The sequence below is a fragment of the Astatotilapia calliptera genome, chromosome 11 (genome assembly GCF_964374335.1).
Source record: "Astatotilapia calliptera chromosome 11, fAstCal68.1, whole genome shotgun sequence".
NCBI classification, from domain to species: Eukaryota; Metazoa; Chordata; class Actinopteri; order Cichliformes; family Cichlidae; genus Astatotilapia; species Astatotilapia calliptera.
In genome coordinates, this window is record NC_137432.1 from 1,513,494 (window position 1) to 1,538,344 (window position 24,851).

Consider the following 24,851-nt stretch of genomic DNA (forward strand, 5'->3'; position numbering starts at 1 on the left):
TTTTTATTTTTCTCCGATATCCGATCCAGTAATTTAGGTCAGTATCGGACCGATACCGATACGTAATATCGGATCGGTCCATCTCTAGTAGAAAGTAAAATATATGTTGTGCTCTCTGGTTACTCTGGTATGATCCATCCATTCGCTTCCGCTTATCCTTTTCAGGGTCGCGGGGGGCGCTGGAGCCTATCCCACCTGTCATAGGGCGAGAGGCAGAGTACACCCTGGACAGGTCGCCAGTCTGTCGCAGGGCTAACACACAGGGACAGACAACCATTCGCACTCATTCGCACATTCACACCTAGTGGCAATCATCCAATTAACCTATCCCCACAAGCTGCATGTCTTTGGACGGTGGGAGGAAGCCGGAGTACCCGGAGAGAACCCACGCAAACACGGGGAGAACATGCAAACTCCACACAGAAAGACCCCGGCCTGATGTTGGAATTGAACTCAGGACCTTCTTGCTGTGCGGCAACAGTGCTAACCACCGTGCCGCACACTGACTGGTATGAATGACTCTGAATTACTTTATGATAAATAACACACTATTGTCAAAAACAGTGAAAGAATTCCAGATCACAAGTTTTTAGTTCAAATACAAGTAACAACCTTTGACTTTAATCAGGTTTTATTTAATTGTGTCAGAGAAAACATCATCTTCATGTAGCTGCACAGTAAAATTCACTGAGTAAATTTTACTCAAATTGAAAAAAATTTTACTCTAAAAAAGACAGTATTTGGTCCCAGTCTAAATGGAGTAAAGTTTACTCTTACGGTAGAGTTAAACTTTCAGAGTTAAATCTACTCTATTCAGTGCAAATATTTTAATACACATGATGATAATTTACTCAGTTTAGTATAAAATAAAAACAACTCCACCCTAATTTTACTCTGAGTAGAACAGAATTTTACTCTACATAGTATTTTATTCTAAATAGAGCAGAATTTTACTCAGAATTGAATTCTAATTTATTTCAAATAGAACAACATTTTCACTCCAAATAGAATTAAAATTTTACATACAACTAAATTTTACTCTAAATAGAATTAAAAGAAGAAAAATATGTGACTTTATTTCACCCTCTATGTATTATCATTCACTGCAAGGTACAATAAATAAATCAGAAATTATTTATATTTTAACAGCCACCTTTATTGTTCACAGGAAACAGTATGGTACAATATAAAAACTGGAATCACTATCACTGTATGACACCTGTAAATCAAATGCTTTACAACAGAAAAGCTCTTCAACACAAATTACATGAGGTCCATCTCTTGTACACAAAACTTGAACCCAGAAAATGTGCCATAAACTTGAGCACAACCAAACTGGCCACCTTTAAGACGAAGAGTCTTACCAGAACAGAGTCCATGGATCACTTTGAAATGCTTTATCAAGGAATTAGCATTTGTCTGGGACCTCTTGCAAATGAAACAAAACATTCCAGCTCAACACTCTTAGTAGAAAAAAAAAATTCAACGCAGCATCCGAGCCCTCAACTCTGCAACCCTAGGATTCACTTTGGTTGTATCAACATCTATCTCGTAAATGGTGGTCTGCAGGAAGTTGTACATATTGACCAGATCGTGGTTATATGATGTACCAAAGACAAAGTGAGCTTTGAAAAGCTCATCAAAACAAGCAAGAGAGCCTGGTGACTTACAAGGTACTGCATGTTTGTCTATCACAATGAAGTACTTGTGAATCACATTCCTCTGAGTGCCCACTGCAAGAAGGTATGGTTGAAGGCTCTCCGTGATGCCATCGAGATGCCCCTGGATGCTAGTTCCCGTCTGTGACACAAAGACAGATAAACGTTCCAACATGATAAGACTTCGGTTAAAAAACAAGAAGCTGACAGAATTAAGGACAGATACAAAACAGACAAAACTAGTTCAATTTTAACTACTAGCTTGTCAAAACTAGTATCTGTTATCTGTATATCTACAAAAATCTATATGCAGATATAATCTATATAAATATGTTAATTACCATGACAGTTAATTTGTTGAAATTGTAGCATTTCTATTTACAATGAACTTAAAGTTTGGAATGACTTGTTGTTTGTGTACTTTACTCAAGTGATAAAAGAAATGTGTGATGTTGCAAATACAGCCTACATATGGTTGTGGAAGACATAAAGGCTGCTTGACTGAGCTGTATACATCTCTTGGTAATGACTAAATTCATAGTTGTATTTAAACATATACCTTTTAGTTCGTCTGAAATATTGTTATCAATGTAAATATAACTAGTTATGTTTCCTTTACTGTAACTTTACCTTGACAAACTTGACAAGATGGTCACAGGCTTGTCTGGCTGAGAGCTTTCCTGGTCTCTTGCGGCCATGAGGTGATGGTGGTAACAGGTGTACAAGGATCAAAATGGATGACATGTCACTGTCCCATCCTGGAAACATAAGTAAATTGGAAACAATAATTAGCTGCCAAAACACGTTATCTGCAACTCTGTTAACACTTACATTATAAAGTTTTGAAAAAAAAAAAAGCGACAGCAGGTGACGGTGTTACACTTTCAAATGCTCCAATTAAAACATAACAATAAAATTCCATTTATTTTATCTCACCATTTTCCACTTCTATTGTGCATTCAGCATTTTGCACAAGGTACTGAAGGTCATCTGATTGCGTGAGACCACGGCTTTGTTCGAGGACTTTCTGCTTGTAGATAGTGGGCCACTTCTCCAGGAACTTCACAGAGGTGGCTTCATCGAACATCAAAGTAAAATCTTGTTCAATCTGCAGAAGAGATGAAATTAAGTTTTTGAAACTCCTTGTATCAAACAACTTTTATGCTCACTTTTTTCTCAGATGCACCTCAACTTATAAATGTAACAGTGAGGGAAGTTGAAGGTAAGATAAACATACTAATCCTCCTATATCCAGGAATCTTGGGAAGTCCAAAAAGATATCAGATGACTTCACTGGATCATGAATCATCTTTTGGCGATAGTTGAAGGTCTGCTTCATCTTCATCATAACAATTCCTTCATCAGCTGTATGTTTCATCAGTGCAATAGCCTCAGAACACAAGCTGTCTGTCATTAGGCAGTTGTCTTCTCTGAAACAGTCTCTATCAGATGTTGGGCCCCCTAACAGTGGATATGAATAAGACAAAAAAGTGACACCGTGTCCTACAAGGCTTGAGAACTCAGCTAGAATTTTCATGCATGCAGTTTAGTCTCCAGATGAGTGAGACTTGAATTATAACTACTAACAATATCACATACCCATTTGCGTTTTTGACATTCTGGGAGTCTTGTTTTGTCCATTAGAAGCTTCCTTTTGGATAAACTTCAATCTCCAAGCCAGATACCCACTCCCATCTTCTGCATTGTAAAAATGCTCCTAAAATTAAATGAAATATTTTAATTAACATGTTAAAATATATTTACACTTTCAATCTGAAAATTGCAGCAATTGAGCTCCCTTGCTCGGGACTGGAGCGCTGAACTCTAAAGGGATTTAAATAATGAGAGTTAAGAAAAGGCAGCACAGAGGAAAGTCCTGCGAAAAGAAAAACATCTTCAGCTTTACTCAATCCAGAGCCAAACTGTTAAGTAAATTCTACATATATTTCATGCCTGAAAAATGTCTTACATTCACGAGTGAAAAGTAAATTGTTTGAACTTATTCTTTTTTGTACTTACATAGCCCAGCCTGCTCCTAGGATCAGCCAGGTATGGGAACAGCGTGATGATACCCTTTGCATATTTCTCTTTAACACGTCTTGAAGGACTTGTCCTACACAGACAAACACAAAGTTGAAAGTCTAAATACCACCTCTAAGAAAATAAATGAATGAATAAATGATAAATGAATTTATCATATATATACTTATGAAATAACTATGTCAGCATACCCATGTTCACTTGTCATATGTGCAACTAATATCTTGACCATGTCACGCCGTCTGCTATCCGTTAGGCTTTTTGTCCGGGCATACTCATTGATGATCCTCTCTCCTCCTGGTTTGTTCTTTAGAACATCTTCAACCATCTAAGTTACAGTAAAATAGAGCAATATAATAATATATAATCAATATATCATAAATATTTTTCTTGTGATACTAAAAAAGCTTTCAGGTTCGTTCTAGATCAAATCAAAGGTCTATAGTCACGAATACATGTTTTTTTTTTTAAGTATGTTTTAGTATAGAATTGAGGTTCATTAGATATTCATGATCACTGTGCTTCAAAGCCACCTAAAGTTCTGTTAAAAAGCACAAATAATTACCCTTAAATTTGTCTGTCTCTCAAGCACACTAACTTTTTATGTTGCCGATCTGGTCTACAATTTGCAGACCTGTGCTGAAGGAAAGACAGCAGAATCTTGTGCTTTTATGACAGTGATAATAATACATATAATATATTCAAATTTGTGTCAACTTTCTGAAAGGGTATACAGCAAACTACATAGCTTACTCGGGCAAGAGAAGTGTCGTCAGCTCTCCGTCTTGTTGTAGGACTGTGTTCCAATAATATGGTGTCATCAGAGTCCACTTCAATTTCTCCACTGGAACTGGTAAAGGAGGTGCTTGCAGAAGAATCTATCAAATCATAAAAATTATAGAGGTCACTTTTGTGCTGCCCCTGACTGCAACAATGAGGTTCATGTAGCTGGGTTTGTAAAGTGCTTTATGAGTGAGCAGTGTTGAAGATTTTTAGTTGTAGTGCCTTGATGTTCCTGTTTTAGCCAATGAGTGACAGAATCGATAACATAAACTAATTTAAGTTTATTAGTCACAACCAACCACATGACATCACATTCCATAACAAACAGAAAATCTTTTTAAATGTTTAGCAGTTATTTCTTAAATCCAGCTTCAGAAATAGTTAAATCCATGTCAGTTTTTGAGAACAGGGCTCCATGATGTAAATTAGCCTTTATATGTTTAGTGTTTCATGTCTTCTTGCCTTCTTGTTTAAGTTCGTATGATGGTTAGTGTTATTTACACAATCATAAACATTGTAGTACCCAGCAAAATATAGGATTATTTGAAAACAATTCAGTAAATTTATTAGCTTGCCTTACACAGAACATGTTCTACTAGCCAGGACTTAACCCTTGTGTGGTGTTCGTATTTTTGTTACTCAGCCAGTGTTCATGGGTCTGGTGGACCCGCTAGAGTTTTGGCTTTCCAAATTAACACTATCAAACAATTTTATGTTAAATTACTCAACAGATGTTTACTTCATCCCAATTACAAGACATATGAACAGCAAACATGGTTAATTTTTTCCCTTTACCTTTGTTAGATCACATTTATGAATTAATGTGCTTCTCGTTTTTCTTTTATATAAAATGTTATAAATAAATCAGTTATAATCAAGTGGAGTGAGTGGAAAGACACAACACATTTACACGTGAAAAAATAATTAATTGTTTAATTTTTCTTTTGAAAAAACTGAACACGGGTCTCACAGACCCGAACACCATACAAGGGTTAAAGCATGAATGACACAGTGGCTCAGTGATTGAGTGATTCTAGTGACATTTACCTTTCTGCAGATGTTAGATTTTTCTTTGCTTAAGTTAAAATGCTGTTACCAAGCTGATGGGACATTAAACTGTTAAAAATTCCATCAGAGATAGAAACTCATCATTATTCCATTCCCGTGGGATCCTGAAAAAAGTTTGGCCAATCTTAATATTTGGACCAAGTAATTTGATAGGACAACTGACTGTGCTTACGTAACTGCACACCCTCTCCACTTGCAACCAGGAAATAAACTGGACTGTGGTTTCTCTCCCCACTACCCGGTCAATTAAAAGTTTAAAAATGACGATGATGATGACATTCCAAGATACTTACCATCTGGATTTGGACCTTGTGCTTGACAAATCTCTAGCACACCAAGGTTTTGTTTTTTCATAAGGAAATCAAAAACATCCTCATCAACTTCAGTCTTTGAGTCATCAAAAACTTTGAAGTCCAAGTTTGGAATGTTGAACTTCTTGGCAACTGTGAACATTATAAAATTGCATTATACATTTGAAATTAATACCAGAACAAGGCAAAAAAAAAAGTGAAATTACATAGACTGAACCAGAAAAAAAGCCTAAACATTTGGTATAGCAGCTATTATAGCACCATCCCCAAAGCTTGACTTATTCACACAAGCTATGAAACACACTGGAAACTTTGATTTTTTTACTCACCACATTCCAAAAACGATGTGTAGGTCAGTTGGCCCTCAAAACAGATGTACTTTTGTTGTTCTCTATACTTTACACGCACAGCTTGCATCCTTCATGATATGAAAAGGATATTGTTAAATAATCTGATTTATTACAAATACTTGCAAAATTGAACAAAACACACACATATATTCCTTGTATGTCTTACAATCTCACGATGCTCTGTTCTGATGAAAAAGCATGTAAAAAAAAACACATAAGTAATAGAAAGCTCTACATTGCAGCAATAGGAAGTTTGTATAATGCTAATCTAATACACTAGGGGCTACAGACTGCAACCATGCACACAATTCAATTCTGAGTAAAAAACATGTGCTCACCTACCATTTTGGATAAAACATTGGTGCACAGGATTTGTTAAAAACACACTTCCCTGGTCAATTATACTACCTAAAAACAGCTATTCAGCAATGCTAAATTAAGTTTATTGAAATATAGCTGTCTGAGTGGTCGAACAACATTAATTTTGTTGGAAGCTAACATTAGCATAAACCTTGGCAATTATGTAGCATGTAAGACCCACAAACTCAGAAGCTGTAATATAATACATGCATTACCCTTCACATAAACAAAAACTCCACATTTTATTCTATATAAAATCATTATTTAGCACTTTGCTCACTTACCTGGCTTATGCTGACAGTCGCCTCCGTTCCACTGCGGGATAAGAAAATGGCGGCAGAAACGAAACTTAAGAAGCGAAAATGGGCGTGGTCGTTCTATATTACTCTGATAGAATTTCCTCTGTTTTTTGGCTCCAACTCTAGCGGCCAATTGAAGTGATTAGGTTCCAAAACGTGCAATAACTACTCTTTTAGATGAAAATGATGTTGACTCTGGAAAAATTACTCTCTCCGTTTTCCTGTGTGAGTACATTCAGTGTTTAAAACAGAAGTTGTGCAGGTCTGAGATCAGCAGCTTTCTGAAACACCAAACTGAGGTCCTGTTAATGCTGATGTATAGTGACACAGTTACAGGGGTGATTAATCCTTTTGACTTGTTGTCTTTAACTTTATCAATAAAACAGCTGCAGCTTTCAGTGACAGCACATGTGGTACTTTAACCTTTGTACTGTTTTCTTCAGTTAATTTTGGAGTTACTACAAAGAGTGAAGATATAGGATGATCTGTCTGCTGTCACTGGGTGGTGCTGAGGTCTGAATCTGAGGACGGCTCCTGTAATCACAAACAGAATCATCACAAACTGAAATATAAAGTTTATCTCAAATCTGAAATAGAGCTGATCCTTCTCTGTCCTCACACACTCGGGATCTGAAGTTGTTCAGTCCTACAGTTCTGCCGACAGCTGTTTAATTTTTATTTGTTTTAAAGGCCTGTACAGAGTACTGTACATGTGACTTTGTGAACATAACTCATTAAAAATAATTCCGACAGTTTTTTTAACCTGAATATTTGTAACAAACTCAGTAAAAAAATGCTAAAAAAAAATAATCAGAGGAAAAAATTTACATTTTAACTTAAGCTGACAAGCGGAAGTAGTTGGTTTCAGTACATACAGTGGGGCAAAAAAGTATTTAGTCAGCCACCGATTGTGCAAGTTCCCCCACCTAAAATGATGACAGAGGTCAGTAATTTGCACCAGAGGTACACTTCAACTGTGAGAGACAGAATGTGAAAAGAAAATCCATGAATCCACATGGTAGGATTTGTAAAGAATTCTCACAGGCAGCTGTTGCGTAGGCCCTCGGAGGAATGTAAACACACACATAGATCACATCACTGAACTCGCGAGGTAGATAATATGGCCGCAAGCTAATGGCTAACAGCTCCAGGTCCGGACGGCATACCTATACTTTCACGGAGACGTGTCCAGGGTTACAATATCTGTTGTTAACGCTTTTTCCGCTGGCCTGTGTGTCCCTATCAGCTCTCATGGATGTGAATCCACATAGGTCTATGTTAGCCTGCGGCGTTAGCTCGGTTAGCCACGTCTCCGTGAAGATAAACAAACTGCACTCTCGGTAGAGTCGGTGGTTGTTGAGAGCAGACAGTTCATCAATCTTATTCTGTAATGTGTTCACGTTGCCCATTATCACTGTTGGGATTGATGGTTTGAATCGCCTCCGGTGATCCGCTTTCCTCGCTCCACCCTTGCAGCCTCTGTTGCTCCTCTTTAGTTCGGCCGTTGTATCTCATGCCAATCTGTGTCAATAGATTCCTATCCCATTGGCAATATTAAGATCATAGTCCAGATTTAATTTTCTATTTCAGAAATTTACTTTACTTTACTTGCAATGCAATCAAGGCAAATGTTGTTTGAGCCCTTGCATTTAAAAAGTATTTTGCAATCGGAAAGTAAAAGTAAAATGACCCAGTTTTACTAAAAAGGCTGTTATGCATTAAGATGATTAGAGAATTTCTCAGTTGACAGCAAGGATAGCAGTCTGATTACAGATTAGTGGTGGGAGAAGACTGTGTGTGTGTGTGTGTGTGTGTGTGTGTGTGTGTGTGTGTGTGTGTGTGTGTGTGTCAACACGCATTTCTGTTATCTAAGGCTGTGATAATCCAAGCGGTTCTTTTGACACCTTTTAGCTGTTTGATGTATGGTGTTTGTTTTGCTGTGATTTCTGCATTGTCAATTTTGCCAAAACACTGGGAGAAGTGGATATCTTCATGCACAAATAATTCTGAATGTAACAATAGCAGTGTTGTTGTTATAATGAATCCAGTTTCCTCTGAGCGCAAAGGGCTCTAGAATAAAAATGACTGTTATTCCCAGAATAGTCTTATAGGAGCAAAATAGGAGCTCTCATTTCCCTATATTTTGTCAGGCTCGTGAGTTTGTAAATCACTCTGCTGGTACTATTCCACAATGAATATGAGTTTCACTTTAATGATCTGCTAAAAACAAGGCAAAGGTTTTATTTTCAAAAGCACAGACAAGCTGCAAATGTAGTGAGAATTTTTAGTGATAGATGACTTTGGCATCCTGTTTTTGTATTTTGAATACAGGAATTACCCAGACAGGATGTAGCATGAGTGAGCAGGACAGGATGCTCCCTGTGTGTATGACATGAGCTACAGAGTTCTGACATGTGACTGGTAAAGTATCAGTTGTTACACTCTGCTCACGCCATGCAGGCTGCTGAATGTTGGGGTAGATACCTTTGGGAACGCCACTTTATCCTACGGACAGACCACCATCAATGCTGCAGCGGACTGCACGTACTTCTTGCCCTTTCCTGCTGCTCCATCAGCTGGTTCCAGTGGTGCTTCTGTACATGTTGATGACACTGACCCTGTATTTGTTGCCCTTCTCAAATACTGCTCATAATACTCTTTCTACCACCTTTTTGTTTTTCATGGCTTTGCATCCTGACCTGATTTCCACTGCGTACGAGTCTCATGAGGGAGTGCTGCAGACAAAGCAATGACTAAGTGAACTCTACTGGTGGCTGAACATGGACACAGAGGTGATCAATGCCATTCACTTCTGTCATTTGTGCCAGTTGATTGACCAGTTTTACCTCTGCCAGATGGCCCATGGCATAAGTTTGCTGTAGTCACTGTGAGTTAATTTGACTTTGATCCTCCAGCATCTAGGTATGTTTGCTGAAGGAGCACTGATTCTTGTAGTTATAATCACTAATCTAATCTAATAATCTGACTGATTATTATAGGAAATGGCCAGAGGCTGCTTTTACTCAGAACATTAACACAAACACTGTTATTACAATACAAAGCGGTGTTCAGAGAACCTCTGCTGCCTTTGCTGCCTTAATAGAAGACAGACAAATTCGCCATCACCATTCATCTTGCACTGCTACTGGGCAAATTGAGAGATTTAATCGAGTGGTTAAACAGACGATACAGTTGGCGATTCAACAACACAAGCTGTGGAAGCCATCTGTGACCGACTTCTTCCACATAAAATTGAGGTACATATATTTGTAAACTGTATCCACAGATTTGAGGACCACAAATTCTCTGCTAGGCTAAAATTAAAAGGTTGGTTTTGAAGTGAAAAGCATGACAAATACAAGACGCACACAACACTATAATTACGCTTGGGTCAGTTGCAGTTAAAAGTTATTTGCAGATGTATACGTTTGTGAATGGGAATTCCAGTGCTGTCTCTATGGATTGCTATCTGAGAGGATGTATTCACAATTTTTCATAGCTGAACTTAGAGGAAATGCTGTAGAATCACTGCAGGTGTAGTTCACCTGGGCTGTGTGTGGACTGTAAATGGTACGTTACAGTACTGCTAAAAGAAAATGTGTTTGTCTTCAATGGACAACTTTGTCACCAAGCCAACAACATGCACACCCCAGCAAGCAGATATCCTGACTGAATTAATGTTGAACATCTTGGTGATAGACATGAGACGCCTCTCCATGGTTGATGATTGAGGTTTCAAAGAGATGATCAAGCAGTTCAACCCCGATTACCATGATAACTACCTACCAGGCCACTCCCACTTCACCAAAATGATGGAAAAGAAATATGATGCAACCTTTGTGAAAGTTGGTCTCTCTCTGTCTCTCTCCCTACTCTCTCACACCACAAACACAAAATAGCAATTTGTATTACAATTTAATACATTTCATGAAGAAATAATATTAAGAGCTTGCTGACTGAGCAACCAATTCCTTAATTCATTCATTTAATTAATTTTGGTTAAAGCATGTGTGGCACCCTGAGTATTTTAAGCGTCAAAAACAAGTCTCAGAATTCTTGTTGAAGTTCTTGTGACGAGTTCGTGCTCCCCACCCAACATCACCTTTTTTTGCTATTGTTATGACAACAGTTCATATCATAGCACAGAGCCAAAAGCTCATTTGCTCCCCCCTGATGTGATGTTAGGGTGATATTTAGTTTTGCCAGAAGGTGGCAGTGGAGGCTGAGACAAACTGGCAAAATAAGACCAGTTATTGTAATGGAAGCCGTCAGTAACACAGAACTGGTGTTTTGCTGTGTTTCAGGTGAGAGCAGTATATGAGCACTACATATGTTTATGTAAAGTTGATACTTATTTACTGTAACATGTTTAGAGTGTTTTTCTTGTTTATAAGGCATTTAATGTGACCAAATAAGAGAGTTGATTCAGTGTATCCGTGGGTAACGCTAGTAACGTTTGTGCGCTAGCTACAGTGGGGCAAAAAAGTATTTAGTCAGCCACCGATTGTGCAAGTTCCCCCACTTAAGATGATGACAGAGGTCAGTAATTTGCACCAGAGAGACAGAATGTGAAAAAAAAATCCATGAATCCACATGGTAGGATTTGTAAAGAATTTATTCGTAAATCAGGGTGGAAAATAAGTATTTGGTCACCTCAAACATGGAAAATCTCTGGCTCTCACAGACCTGTAACGTCTTCTGTAAGAAGCTTTTCTGTCCCCCACTCGTTACCTGTATGAATGGCACCTGTTTGAACTCATCATCTGTATAAAAGGCACCTGACCACAGCCTCAAACAGTCAGACTCCAAACTCCGCCATGGCCAAGACCAAAGAGCTTTCGAAGGACACCAGGAAAAGTATTGTAGACCTGCACCAGACTGGGAAGAGTGAATCTACAATAGGCAAGCAGCTTGGTGTGAAAAAATCAACTGTGGGAGCAATCATCAGAAAATGGAAGACATACAAGACCACTGATAATCTCCCTCGATCTGGGGCTCCACGCAAGATCTCATCCTGTGGGGTCAAAATGATCATGAGAACGGTGAGCAAAGATCCCAGAACCACACGGGGGGACCTGGTGAATGACCTGCAGAGAGCTGGGACCAAAGTAACAAAGGTCACCATCAGTAACACACTACAACGGCAGGGAATCAAATCCCGCAGTGCCAGACGTGTTCCGCTGCTGAAGCCAGTGCATGTCCAGGCCCGTCTGAAGTTTGCCAGAGAGCACATGGATGATACAGCAGAGGATTGGGAGAATGTCATGTGGTCAGATGAAACCAAAGTAGAACTTTTTGGTATAAACTCAACTCGTCGTGTTTGGAGGACGAAGAATACTGAGTTGCATCCCAAGAACACCATACCTACTGTGAAGCATGGGGGTGGAAACATCATGCTATGGGGCTGTTTTTCTGCCAAGGGGACAGGACGACTGATCCGTGTTAAGGACAGAATGAATGGGGCCATGTATCGTGAGATTTTGAGCCAAAACCTCCTTCCATCAGTGAGAACTTTGAAGATGAAACGAGGCTGGGTCTTCCAACATGACAATGATCCAAAACACACCGCCCGGGCAACAAAGGAGTGGCTCCGTAAGAAGCATTTGAAAGTCCTGGAGTGGCCTAGCCAGTCTCCAGACCTCAACCCCATAGAAAATCTGTGGCGGGAGTTGAAAGTCCGTGTTGCTCGGCGACAGCCCCAAAACATCACTGCTCTCGAGAAGATCTGCATGGAGGAATGGGCCAAAATATCAGCTACTGTGTGTGCAAACCTGGTAAAGACCTATAGTAAACGTTTGACCTCTGTTAGTGCCAACAAAGGTTATGTTACAAAGTATTGAGTTGTATTTTTATTATTGACCAAATACTTATTTTCCACCCTGATTTACCAATAAATTCTTTACAAATCCTACCATGTGGATTCATGGATTTTTTCTTCACATTCTGTCTCTCACAGTTGAAGTGTACCTCTGGTGCAAATTACTGACCTCTGTCATCATTTTAGGTGGGGGAACTTGCACAATCGGTGGCTGACTAAATACTTTTTTGCCCCACTCTAAGTGATGTTAGTCTCTTGCATTAGATTGCTTAGCCGTGTTGTTCCATCAGAAATGAAGGAAAACTGTTGATTGCTTTCAGTTAAAACTGTAAGAAATGTTTTGGTATACCAGCCAGTGCATCTTATGTTGTGTATTGTTTACTGGTTTATTGTCTGTCATTTACTCTGTTTACTAAGGGCTGATTGCTAAAGGGCCATTACATGTAATCCCTCACAAAAGTAACGCAGTCCAGTTATTGTAAAGGAAGCATCAGTAGCACAGAACTGCGTTGGATGAACCTTGTCTTCCTTCAGTGTGTAACACACGTTATGTGAAGATTTTTTTTACTGATATGTTAAATGTTTATTGTTTAACCTACTTAATTGAATTCGATGTAACTGAATTAGTGAATTGATAAATGTAAATCTTGATGCATAAACTGACAAACATGATTAATAATGAAAAAATATACTGTCATTTTCTTCCTACTGCTTACTTTTGTTCCAAATCATCTCATATTTTTAGTTAAAGCAGACCCTTGGAGGTGTCAAAGGTTTCTTCACCCTGACTGCTGATGTCTGGACCAGTCGTGCAGCAGAGCCCTACCCTGGTGTGTCTTGCCATTTCCTGAGTGAAGATTGGAAGATGAAGAGTTTCATCCTTGACACCATGTCTCTTTAGGGCAGGCATGCTGGTGCCAATAGAGATTGACAGACCACGTGACTTTCGCACATTGCATTGTGGGTACAAGTGGCAACAACATCAAAACACTGCATCAAGCGCTAGTATTTCCGGCACCGGCAATCATTAATTCTGCGGTTTAATCCCTACTTGCATTTTATTTGCCCCAAAAACAGTTATGTACAAAACGACTGTGAACACGGCAGCTCCATACAAAGACAGACGTGACGAAAAGGCAAAAGAAAAAGTACGAGGAAATAATCTAAGGATTGAAAGGGTCAGACCCACACGAGCATACAGAGTGGAGTAAGGACGTTAGCATGCTGCACAACTTTCATCACGCACATATTTATTATTATATGGTCCTAAGTGTGAGTGCACACACTCACAACATGTTTAGTAACTTCAGATCCTGCAACAAGCCCAGCTCCAGTTTACTTTGGTGATTTGGACTATTCCATCTCACAGCTGCTGTTACAGGCCAACGCATCTATTTGTTGTTTCAGGTTGTAGTGTTACACAACATTTTCAGATCTAATAGAAATAAAATGAGTGTTTCGTAATTCATTCAATTATTGTTTTTATTTATAACTGGCATTATTGTTTCATTCTATTATAGAATCTTACAGGAAAGAGGCAAAATTGTAAAAAAAAAAATCCATCGTGCTTTATTAGCTGCTTCGGCGAAAAACTAATCAACAATGCAAAAAAAAAAAAAAAAACATTTCAAAACAACATACTGGAAAAGTTATTCATCAATTGATTGCTTCAATACAACACTTGGGCACATATATGCGGGACGTTTCGATCTCGCTCTCTTTCTTAACCGATCAAATCTGGCTGTGGTAGCAGCTTTAAACTCGGTCTGACCCAGGCTGATAGAGGGGCCCAGTCTGGATCACATTCCTGCATTTTGTAGGCTGGTTTTCCTACAAAACACAACAAACATTAGCCCGCAAAGCCACCGTGAACAAAGCAGCATAGCAACGAATTCAATTCAAATTAAGACTTATTTGTAACCTACATCAACAATTATGATAAATTACGTAATAACTACAACAGAAGACGTAGCTTTGTGGGAATGCTTGGATCAGACTAACATGTGAGCTGGAGTGTTCTGCAACGTTATATTTGGTAGTTGAATCCAGGCCATCCGTCGCCTCTTTGTTACTTCGGAAACATGACTTAAACAATTTCTCTTCCACAACGTAATCCAATAAAAACCGATCTCTTTACCCATCGGCTTCCCGTGGCTGTCATGCGACCGGCTATTGCAGTTAATACTACAACAGCTTCTTGCCATTATTTGTATTTCTTTTTATCGCTGTGTGACTGTTTTCATGTGAAAGCCTGCATGCGCTACTACGGCTTACCACTCGTACCCAGAATCCTTTGCGGTTTTACCCCTGAATGACGTCACATTTTCAATCTCAATATAATGACATGGATGGAAGAGGTGTTAACAAACTTTGACATCTTGCCTGCAAAAATAAAAGCAGTAGTACATGACAGTGGTTCCAATATGGCGGCAGCAATAGTGGTGTGCGATACTGCATATTTTGGTATCGATCCGATACCAAGTAAATACGGGCCAGTATCGCTGATACCAATACAGATACCAATACTTTTCAATAAATAAGGTGGATGTCTCATTGAATTGCTAAATCGCAATTCATTTTCATGACCTTAAATGTTTTTTGTGATTTTTCCTTTTGTATTATTAATTACTTAAAACCCAGGACGTAATTAGGAGAAATAATTTATTTATAATTAAATAAAAAATGCTTTATTATTGTGGCGGCCGTGGTCTGCGATGCTGCGCGGGGGTCCTGCCTGAGGGCGGCACACAGCAAAATCTCCAGTGTTAAATTAACACTGGAGAGTGTCTATATGGGTCCACACCTCTGAGTGTTAAATACAACACTGTTGAGTGTTAAATTAACACTTTTGACAGTGTTATATGTTTAAAAGTAACCTAGTCAGTTTTGAAGATTAACAATGGCTAACACTGAGCAGTGCTCGTTTTCTAACTGTCATGGTCCTGGGCCATGTTGGCCCAGTATTCTTAGTTTTTGTGTGTTTTGTATTTTGTTCCCTATTTATGCCTTGGTTCCTAGGTTATTTAGTTAAGATGTTCCTTATTTGGTTACCTCCTGTGTGCCCCTGTGTATCTGTGAGCCCTCGTCTCTCCTTGTGTTTTATTCCATGTTTTCCCCAGCCCGTTATGTCTGTGTTCTCCCCGTGCTCTCTCCTCCTGTCTGAACCTCCATGTACTTCCTGTTTTACTTTGACAGTCTCTCGTCAGTATGCGTCATGTTGTGTTCACTCCTGCCCTGTCTCGTTATGGTTATCTGTGTCAGCTGTGCTCCCCGTGTGTTCCCACTTCCCTGGTTAACCCTCTGTGTATTTATGTCTGCGTCTCCCTCAGTTCGGTGTCGCGTTCTCCCTCATCCATGGCCGTGTGTTTCTCTGTGTGTTACGTTATAGTTTCCCGGTTTAATTTCTATGGTTCTGATCACCACCTGGTGGTGAGTTGGATCAGGTGGCGGGGGAGGACGCTGGACAGACCTGGTGCACCTAAACGCGTAGTGAGGGTGTGCTGGGAACGTCTAGCAGAGGCCCCAGTCCGCGAGATCCTCAACGCACACCTCCGGCAGAGCTTCAACAGCATTCCGAGGGAGACTGGGGACATTGAGTCCGAATGGACCATGTTCAGCGTCTCCATTGCCGAAGCTGCTGCATTGAGCTGCGGCCGCAAAGTGGTTGGTGCCTGCCGTGGTGGTAATCCCCGAACCAAATGGTGGACACCAGAGGTGAAGGGAGCCACCAGGCTGAAGAAGGAGTCCTATCGGGCTTGGTTAGCCTGTGGGACTCCGGAGGCAGCCGACAGGTATCGACAGGCCAAGCGGAATGCGGCTCGGGCAGTGGCTGAAGCAAAAACTCGGGTGTGGGAGGAGAGGCCATGGAAAAAGACTTTCGGACTGCCTCGAAGAGATTCTGGCAAACCGTCAGACGTCTCAGGAGGGGAAAGCGGTGCTCTACCTGCACTGTGTATAGTGCTGGCGGAGCGCTGCTGACGTCGACTGAGAAAATTGTCAGGCGGTGGAAGGAATACTTCGAGGACCTCCTTAATCCCACTGACACGTCTTCCGAGGAGGAAGCAGAGTCTGGGGATGAGTGGAATGACCCGCCAATTTCCGGGGGCGAGGTCACTGAGGCAGTTAAACAACTCCTTGGTGGCAGAGCCCCTGGTGTTGATGAGGTCCGCCCCGAGTTCCTGAAGGCTCTGGACGTTGTAGGGCTGTCCTGGTTGACACGCCTCTGCAATGTTGCGTGGAGATCAGGGGCAGTACCTGTGGACTGGCAGACCGGGGTGGTGGTCCCCATCTTTAAGAAGGGAGACCGGAGGGTGTGTTCCAACTACAGGGGGATCACACTCCTCAGCCTCCCTGGGAAAGTCTATGCCAGGGTGCTGGAAAGGAGAGTTCGTCCGTTAGTCGAACCTCTGATACAGGAGGAACAATGTGGTTTTCGTCCTGGTCGCGGAATACTGGACCAGCTCTTTATCCTCTCCAGGATACTTGAGGGTGCATGGGAGTTTGCCCAACCAGTCTACATGTGTTTTGTGGACTTGGAGAAGGCATTCGACCGTGTCTCTCGGGGTGTCCTGTGGGAGGTGTTGCGGGAGTATGGGGTGTCTGGCCCATTGCTACGGGCCATTCGATCCCTATACAACCGATGCAAGAGCTTGGTTCGCATTGCCGGCAATAAGTCGGACTCGTTCCCGGTGGGTGATGGGCTCCACCAGGGCTGCCCTTTGTCTCCGGTTCTGTTCATAATTTTTATGGACAGGATTTCTAGGCGCAGCCAAGTGGCGGAGGGCTTTCGCTTTGGTGGCCTCAGAATCTCATCTCTGATTTTTGCGGATGATATGGTTCTGTTGGCTTCATCAGGTGAGGGCCTCCAGCTCGCACTGGAACGGTTCGCAGCCGAGTGTGAAGCAGCGGGAATGAGGATCAGCACCTCCAAATCTGAGGCCATGGTTCTCAGCCGGAAAAGGGTGGAGTGCCCACTCCGGGTCGGGGATGAGTTCCTGCCCCAAGTGGAGGAGTTCAAGTATCTCGGGGTCTTGTTCGCGAGTGATGGGAGAAGGGAGCCGGAGATCGACAGACGGATTGGGGCTGCAGCTGCAGTAATGCGGACGCTGCACCGGTCCGTCGTGGTGAAGAGGGAGCTGAGTGTAAAAGCGAAGCTCTCAATTTACCGGTCGATCTACGTCCCTACCCTCACCTATGGCCACGAGCTGTGGGTAGTGACCGAAAGAACGAGATCGCGGATACAAGCGGCAGAAATGAGCTTCCTCCGAAGGGTGGCTGGCCTCTCCCTTAGAGATAGGGTGAGAAGTTCAGCCATCCGGGAGGGGCTCAGAGTAGAGCACCTGCTGCTCCACATCGAAAGGAGCCAGCTGAGGTGGTTCGGGCATCTGACAAGGATGCCCCCTGGGCGCCTCCTGGGTGAGGTGTTCCAGGCATGTCCCACCGGGAGGAGGCCCCGGGGCAGACCCAGGACACTCTGGAGAGATTATATCTCTCGGCTGGCCTGGGAACGCCTTGGTATTCCCCCGGATAAGCTGGAGGAGGTGGCTGGGGAGAGGGAGGTCTGGGCCTCTTTGCTTAGGCTGCTGCCCCCGCGACACGGCCCCGGATAAAGCGGATGAAGATGGATGGATGGAATTTCTATGGTTCTGCTCTCCAGCAATAAAGCTGTGAATTTTGAGTTCATTCCTGCCTCTGTGAGTTTGCGATTGGGTCCTCATTCAGCCTGCACACAGCCGAATCATGACAGAAGAACGCGACCATGACATGGACCCAGCAGCTCACAATCCCTCCACCGAGCTCTGGGCGGATTTAATTTATACGGTAGACCTGACGGTTATATCATTGCCAAGAGCGGGCCGCGCTGCCAGTTCCAGAATACCAGGAGTTGTTAGCCACTCGCTTACAGAGGATGGTTTCCGGACTCCCCTGGCTATTCGGCGCGCTACACCCCCTCATTCAGGACTTCCTCGTCTCCACGGTACATATCCGCCCGGAGCTGCCGCTCCAGTATGAAGGGTCGAGGATGTTCAGCCCGGTCCGCTGGAGGATTCGCGGCCCGGCTCGTCTCCTCCCCCTTCCCGGAGAAAACGGTGTTCACGTCGCCAGCGTTCCCGTACAGCTGAGCAGGCTTCACCCGTGGGTGAGAGTGACTGTGCGTCACTCTCTCAGCCCAAGTTTTCTGATCCTGGACTTCATGACTTATGCACTACTGTGAGTAACTCTGTTTTGCCCGCCATTGTGTTGCCTGAATCGGATAACTCCGCCACTGTGTGTTTGGACTCTAGAGACACTATACAGCGAGGCACCTCAGTGTCAGATTATTCACCAGTTGCTCTCGCTAGTAATCTTTGTGTTTTGGGGCCCTCAGATTTTTGTAATGCTCGCAGTGTTTACTCTGAGTTAGCCAGTATGAATGTTTCACCTGTGGAGTTAGCCCAACCAAAGACTGTCAGCCTACACCAGACTCACCTACATACTGCTACCAGCATGGTAGACCCGCAGAATTGTTTTAATCAGCCTGTTTTGTCTTTAGACATTTCTGATATTTCTCAGCCAACTCCTCAACCAGCCATTGCTTTCTCAGCTCCTCAAAGAGTTACTGAGAATGAGACCTGTGTTGCTGAGCAAGCCAACTTAATGTCTACGCCTAGCTTTCTGCCTGAGCCAGGTGACACAGAGACTATTAGCTATTCCTCTGCTATGAACAGTTTAATCTTTAAACCAGCTCTTGTATCTGTGACTCCCAGTGTTGCTCCTTCAGTTTCTCAGGCTGTGGTTTTTTCTGTGCCACAACTTGAAAGTGCTAACTCAGACGCTACCTGTGTAACCTCACCTTCTCTCGTGCCTGCTAAGCAGGAGACTGTTTCTGCTTTTCCTCGTGGACTCCTTGAAACTGTGTATTCAATGCCTGCTAAGGTCAAGAGCCTGCTATTCAAAGACTGGCAACATTTTTTAGTTTGAGCACTGCAGAGCTGGTTGCACAGGTTAACTTTTCTGTTCCCCGGTCATGTCAGTTTAACTCTGTGCGCCATGCTTTTCGGCCAAGTTTCATGGACTCTGTGTGTACTACATCTCGGGCTACATCCTGTACGACTGTGTGTAGTGTTGTTTCACATCCGGGTTATCCAGACGCTGCTTGTGTGAGTTCTCCAGTACCTGTGGCTGCTCCTAAACTCACTCTTTCTAAGACTGCTAATCATGACATGGACAACTTAAGCACAGCAGAGTTGCTAGAACCAGCCCACCATAAGTTGTGGTTTGCTGAAACTGTGTTTGGCACCATTAACCTTGTTTACCCAGTGACTGTTATCGCTTTTGTGCTTCGCTCTCCACCTCCAGTTCCTGTAACCAGGGCAGCGCGGGCCCAGCTTTCCCCTGCTCCCGTATCAGTTCCTCGGGAGAGGGTGGCTGAGGTCCAGCTGGTCCCTGCTTCTGTCCCCAGCCTGGCAGAGGCTCCGTTCATCCCGGCACCCGTACCTGCTCCTCAGGTGGGGTTGATGGACACCCAGCCATTGCCTGTGCCTGTTCCGGCTCCCCGGGTGAGGTCAACTGTGACCCTGCTGGCTCCTGCACCCGTCTCAGTTCCTCGGGTGGGAGCGGCAGAGGTCCAGCTAGCTCCTGCACCTACACCGGCCCCCAGGGTAAAGGCAGCCAGAGCCCAGCTCGTCCCTGCACCTGTATCTGTTCCTCGGGTGGGGATGGCTGGTGTTCGGCCAGGCCCAGCACCCATTCCTGTTCCCCGGAGGAGAGCAGCCAAGAGTCAGTCACCTGCTCAATCACCAGTTCAACTACCTGCTGTTCCACTATCACTACAACCACAACTACAACTTGCACTTCTGTCCATAGCACAGTCATTAGCTCAGTTATCAGCCCAGTTCACTGTTTGGTCACCAGCTCAGTCTCTAGTTCAGTTAGCTCAGTCACCAGCCGAGTTAATAGCTCAGCAACCCGTTCAGACACTGCCAACCTCAGCTGGAAGTCTTTGTGAGCTTTCTCCGCCAGCTGAGGACTGCGTGGTGTTGACAAACTTTGGACAGACTGTTTGCCCTGCACAGCCCCAGCCGTTGCATCCCAAGCCGACTGCGTGCCCTGTGCAGCTACAGTTAGCGTCCCCTCAGCCAGAAGTCTCTGCATCTGTTCTCGCTGGGGGTTCAGGCGAACCTCTGCAGGCTCTCCTCGTCTCCGCTGGGGGTTCAGGGGAACCTCTCCAGCCTCTCCTCGTCTCCGCTGGGGGTTCAGGGGAACCTCTCCGACCTCTCCTCGTCTCCGCTGGGGGTTCAGGGGAACCTCTCTGGCCTCTCCTAGTCTCCGCTGGGGGTTCAGGGGAACCTCTCCGGCCTCTTCTAGTCTCCGCTGGGGGTTCAGGGGAACCTCTCCGGCCTCTCCTCGTCTCCGCTGGGGGTTCAGGGGAACCTCTCCGGCACCTCCTCGTCTCCGCTGGCGGCTCTGGTCAGCCCGGCCAGTACCTCCTCATCTCTGCTGGTGGCTCTGGTCAGCCCGGCCAGCACCTCCTCGTCTCCACTGGAGGGTCCGAGGGGCCCGTTCAGCCACCTGTCTCTGCTGGAGGGTCTGAGGGGCCCGTTTAGCCACCTGTCTCTGCTGGAGGGTCCGAGGGGCCCGTTCAGCCACCAGCTGCTCCACCAGCGGACTCATCCACGTTTGAAGCAGCCGTGTCTCCGCCCACGCCGTCGCCTGGTCCGGCTTCGGCTTCATCCGAGTCTTCATCCTCGTCTGGTCCCGCCTCGGCCTCTGCCTCTGCTACGCCTGGTCCAGCCCCCGCTTCACCTGGTCCGGCTCCGTCATCGCCTTCGCCTGGTCCGGCTCCGTCGCCTGTGGCTGCCACGCCACCGTCTGGTCCTGTGCCCACCAAGCCTCAACCAGTACGCCCGACGCTCTGTAGCCGCCGCCGTCTTCCACGCGGCCGGCCTCCGGACCCGCTCTGCCGCCGCCGTCTTCCACGCGGCCGGCCTCCGGATCTGTTCTGCCGCCACTGCCACTTTTCACGTGGCCGGCCCCCGGAACAGCTGAACTATGAACGTTTGTGCTGTCGCTCCCCGGGTTGACCTTCTGACCTCTTTGGACATTTGCCTCCCTGTTTTGAACTGTTTTTGTGTCTTTGTGGACTCAGTTTTGGTTCATGCTCCTCGTCTTTTGTTTGGTTTCGTTCCCTCCGTCCTGGTCCCCCGCCTCCCGCCCTGGGTGGGTTTTTTTCTGTTTGTCTTGTGTTTTGGTTCTCGGGTTTGGGCTGCCCTTGAGGGGGGGGGGTGATGTCATGGTCCTGGGCCATGTTGGCCCAGTATTCTTAGCTTTTGTGTGTTTTGTATTTTGTTCCCTATTTATGCCTTGGTTCCTAGGTTATTTAGTTAAGATGTTCCTTATTTGGTTACCGCCTGTGTGCCCCTGTGTATCTGTGAGCCCTCGTCTCTCCTTGTGTTTTATTCCATGTTTTCCCCAGCCCGTTATGTCTGTGTTCTCCCCGTGCTCTCTCTTCCTGTCTGAACCTCCGTGTACTTCCTGTTTTACTTTGACAGTCTCTCGTCAGTATGCGTCATGTTGTGTTCACTCCTGCCCTGTCTCGTTATGGTTATCTGTGTCAGCTATGTTCCCCGTGTGTTCCCACTTCCCTGGTTAACCCTCTGTGTATTTATGTCTGCGTCTCCCTCAGTTCGGTGTCGCGTTCTCCCTCATCCATGGCCGTGTGTTTCTCTGTGTGTTACGTTATAGTTTCCCGGTTTAATTTCTATGGTTCTGCTCTCCAGCAATAAAGCTGTGAATTTTGAGTTCATTCCTGCCTCTGTGAGTTTGCGATTGGGTCCTCATTCAGCCTGCACACAGCCGAATCATGACACTAACACTGGAATATTTCTAACATTTTCAGTTATTTTCCAGTGTTAGAAAATCAGCACTGCTCAGTGTTAGCCATTGTTAATCTTCAAAACTGACTAGGTCACTTTTAAACATATAACACTGTCAAAAGTGTTAATTTAACACTCAACAGTGTTGTATTTAACACTCAGAGGTGTGGACCCATATAGACACTCTCGTGTTAATTTAACACTGGAGATTTTGCTGTGCATGCTGTTCGCTTCAGCATGCAGGCTGCATGGTCCTGCGTGCCGGCTGTCTGCCCAGCTGCCTCTAAGCCAGGGGCGGAGCGTGGGGGTGGCTTACTGGGCTTAAGCCCGGGTTGTTTTGTCAGAAGCCCGGGGTCTTTTGGAGTGTAATTTTTTCATAGTTAGATGCCTGGCTGACAACTGTATAAAACAAAAACTACACACAATATTCGAAGCACATAGTGCACACTGTGGGAATTTACGACTGTGCGTGAATCCCCCCTGATATTGGTATGATCCGAGCTCAGGCACTAAGCGACTGAGCGAGGGGGCGGGGCAGCTGCCGCCTGTGAATGCGCTGTTGGAGAAACGGAGCCAGCCATGCTAAGGAGAGTTTAAGTTTGAGCAGGTACCAAAGCAAATCATTCGTACCGTACAAATAATGTAAATATGACGGTGCATCACGAAAGATTGATATCAAACTGATCACTTGACCCATGTTACGTTACTTGCTCTGCAAGTTTTTACACAGCTGAATAAACGTCAAACAGAAAATGATTAAACAGAGTTTACGTCAGCGCCCGGTTATATTTTAGATAGCAAGGAGCAGACAGCAGAGTTTCACTCCACCGAGGGAGCTCGTGACGTATTACCCGGCTTTCTTTAGACCGCGAAGGCCGGGTCCTCAGGTGGAAGCAGCCTCTGAATTTGGACACCCCCGCTGTTTCTGGGCCGGCCAATAATAACAGTGACATTTAACGTATTTTATCCGATAAATAAACCCTGTAAAATTTATTTTATCCGCACATCACTAGTTGCTACTATTTACCTTATTGGACAACAGTACACAACCATTTAAGGTCTTCCACGGGTGGTCAACGGGCTGACACGGGCTGTACGCCAAAGCCAATTTGAGATGAGCTCAGGAAAATCTTTCATTGCCAGTGCAGAAAAAGGGATAATAAAGAGATGGGGGAGCATTTGCACTTGAGGAAGAATCATCTAAGGAGGACCAAGATGTCCAAGTTGTGAGAAGTGAAGTCTGTACTTTAACCTACTAAGACCCGAACTCTTTCATGGCATGCATTTTTAATTTGTCTTTGCTATTTGGGCTGAGTGGGACCTGATGAATGTAAAAACAAAGAATTACCTGATTTTTTATTTATTTCCTTTTTGAGAAAAGTGAGATCGACATATGAGGACATTCGTTTTAAATTTTGATAGAAAAGTATAATGTCCTCGTAAGCAGATATCAAGCTGTTGTAGAGCAAAATTTAGTATGTTGGTCTAGACAATCTAAATTGTGATGTCCACATATGTGGACGCCAGGTCCTAGGAGGTTAAAGAGGCCACAGTCTCTAAAAAGGATGATCCTCTTAAATCAGACCTGAGCATACTACGGCCCGCGGGCCACATCTGTCACGGTCCTGGGTCAGTGACCCAGTGTTTTGAGTTTCTTGTGCCTCTGAGTTTTCTGTATTATGTTCTTAGTTCTCTTTGTTGTCCCAGCTTGTTCTTTAGTGTAGTGTCTTAGCTTGGTTTTCTTGTATTCTGTTTAGTTCTGAGTATTTGGTAGCTGCCCTCTGTGTTTCTTAGTTGCTCTGTCTCCTCTAGTCTAGTTTGCATCTGTGCTAATTCCTGTTTTACTTTGAAGGTCTGTGTCTCATGTGAGTGTATCCTACTTTGCTCCCTTGTCTCGTCAGTTCTGATTTCTCCCAGCTGTGCTCTCCTTCTGTGTCTCATTCCCCTCATTACTTCCCATTGTATTTAAACCCTGTGTTTCTCTGAGTCAGTGCCGCGTCGTCCCTCATGCTGTGTGGATCTCCCTGTGAGTTTTAGTTCATTGTTTCCTAGCTTAGCTTACTTTGTATGCTCGTTTTTCTGTGACCAGCAAATAAATCTGTGATTTTGAGTTCATCCCCTGAGTCTGAGTCCTGCACTTTGAGTCCTCATCTGCTGCCTGCCACACAGCGTTTCATGACAACATCCAGCCCTTTGTGCGTCCCTTTCCGGCCTGCGTGAGTCCAATAATAAATTACAACTAGATAGATTATTGAAATATCTGTAGTGCAGGTGCGAGCTTTGAGTAAAGGTGAACAGCAATAAATAATG

At 43.9% G+C, this 24,851-nt stretch overlaps 1 protein-coding gene across 1 annotated transcript; it reads right to left on the reverse strand.

Moving 5' to 3' along the window:
• Nucleotides 1-1,134: 1,134 nt before the first annotated feature.
• LOC113032211 (uncharacterized) lies at nucleotides 1,135-9,602 on the reverse strand. Its single transcript, XM_026184963.2, has 11 exons — nucleotides 6,855-9,602; nucleotides 6,190-6,278; nucleotides 5,843-5,992; nucleotides 4,452-4,576; nucleotides 3,890-4,026; nucleotides 3,678-3,771; nucleotides 3,258-3,375; nucleotides 2,896-3,119; nucleotides 2,595-2,766; nucleotides 2,289-2,416; nucleotides 1,135-1,800 (listed from the first exon to the last, which is right to left on the reverse strand). Exons 2-11 carry the CDS (start codon nucleotides 6,275-6,277, stop codon nucleotides 1,483-1,485), a joined length of 1,554 nt encoding a protein of 517 aa, XP_026040748.2. The 5' UTR covers nucleotide 6,278; nucleotides 6,855-9,602; the 3' UTR covers nucleotides 1,135-1,482.
• Between the last annotated feature and the right edge of the window lie 15,249 nt (nucleotides 9,603-24,851).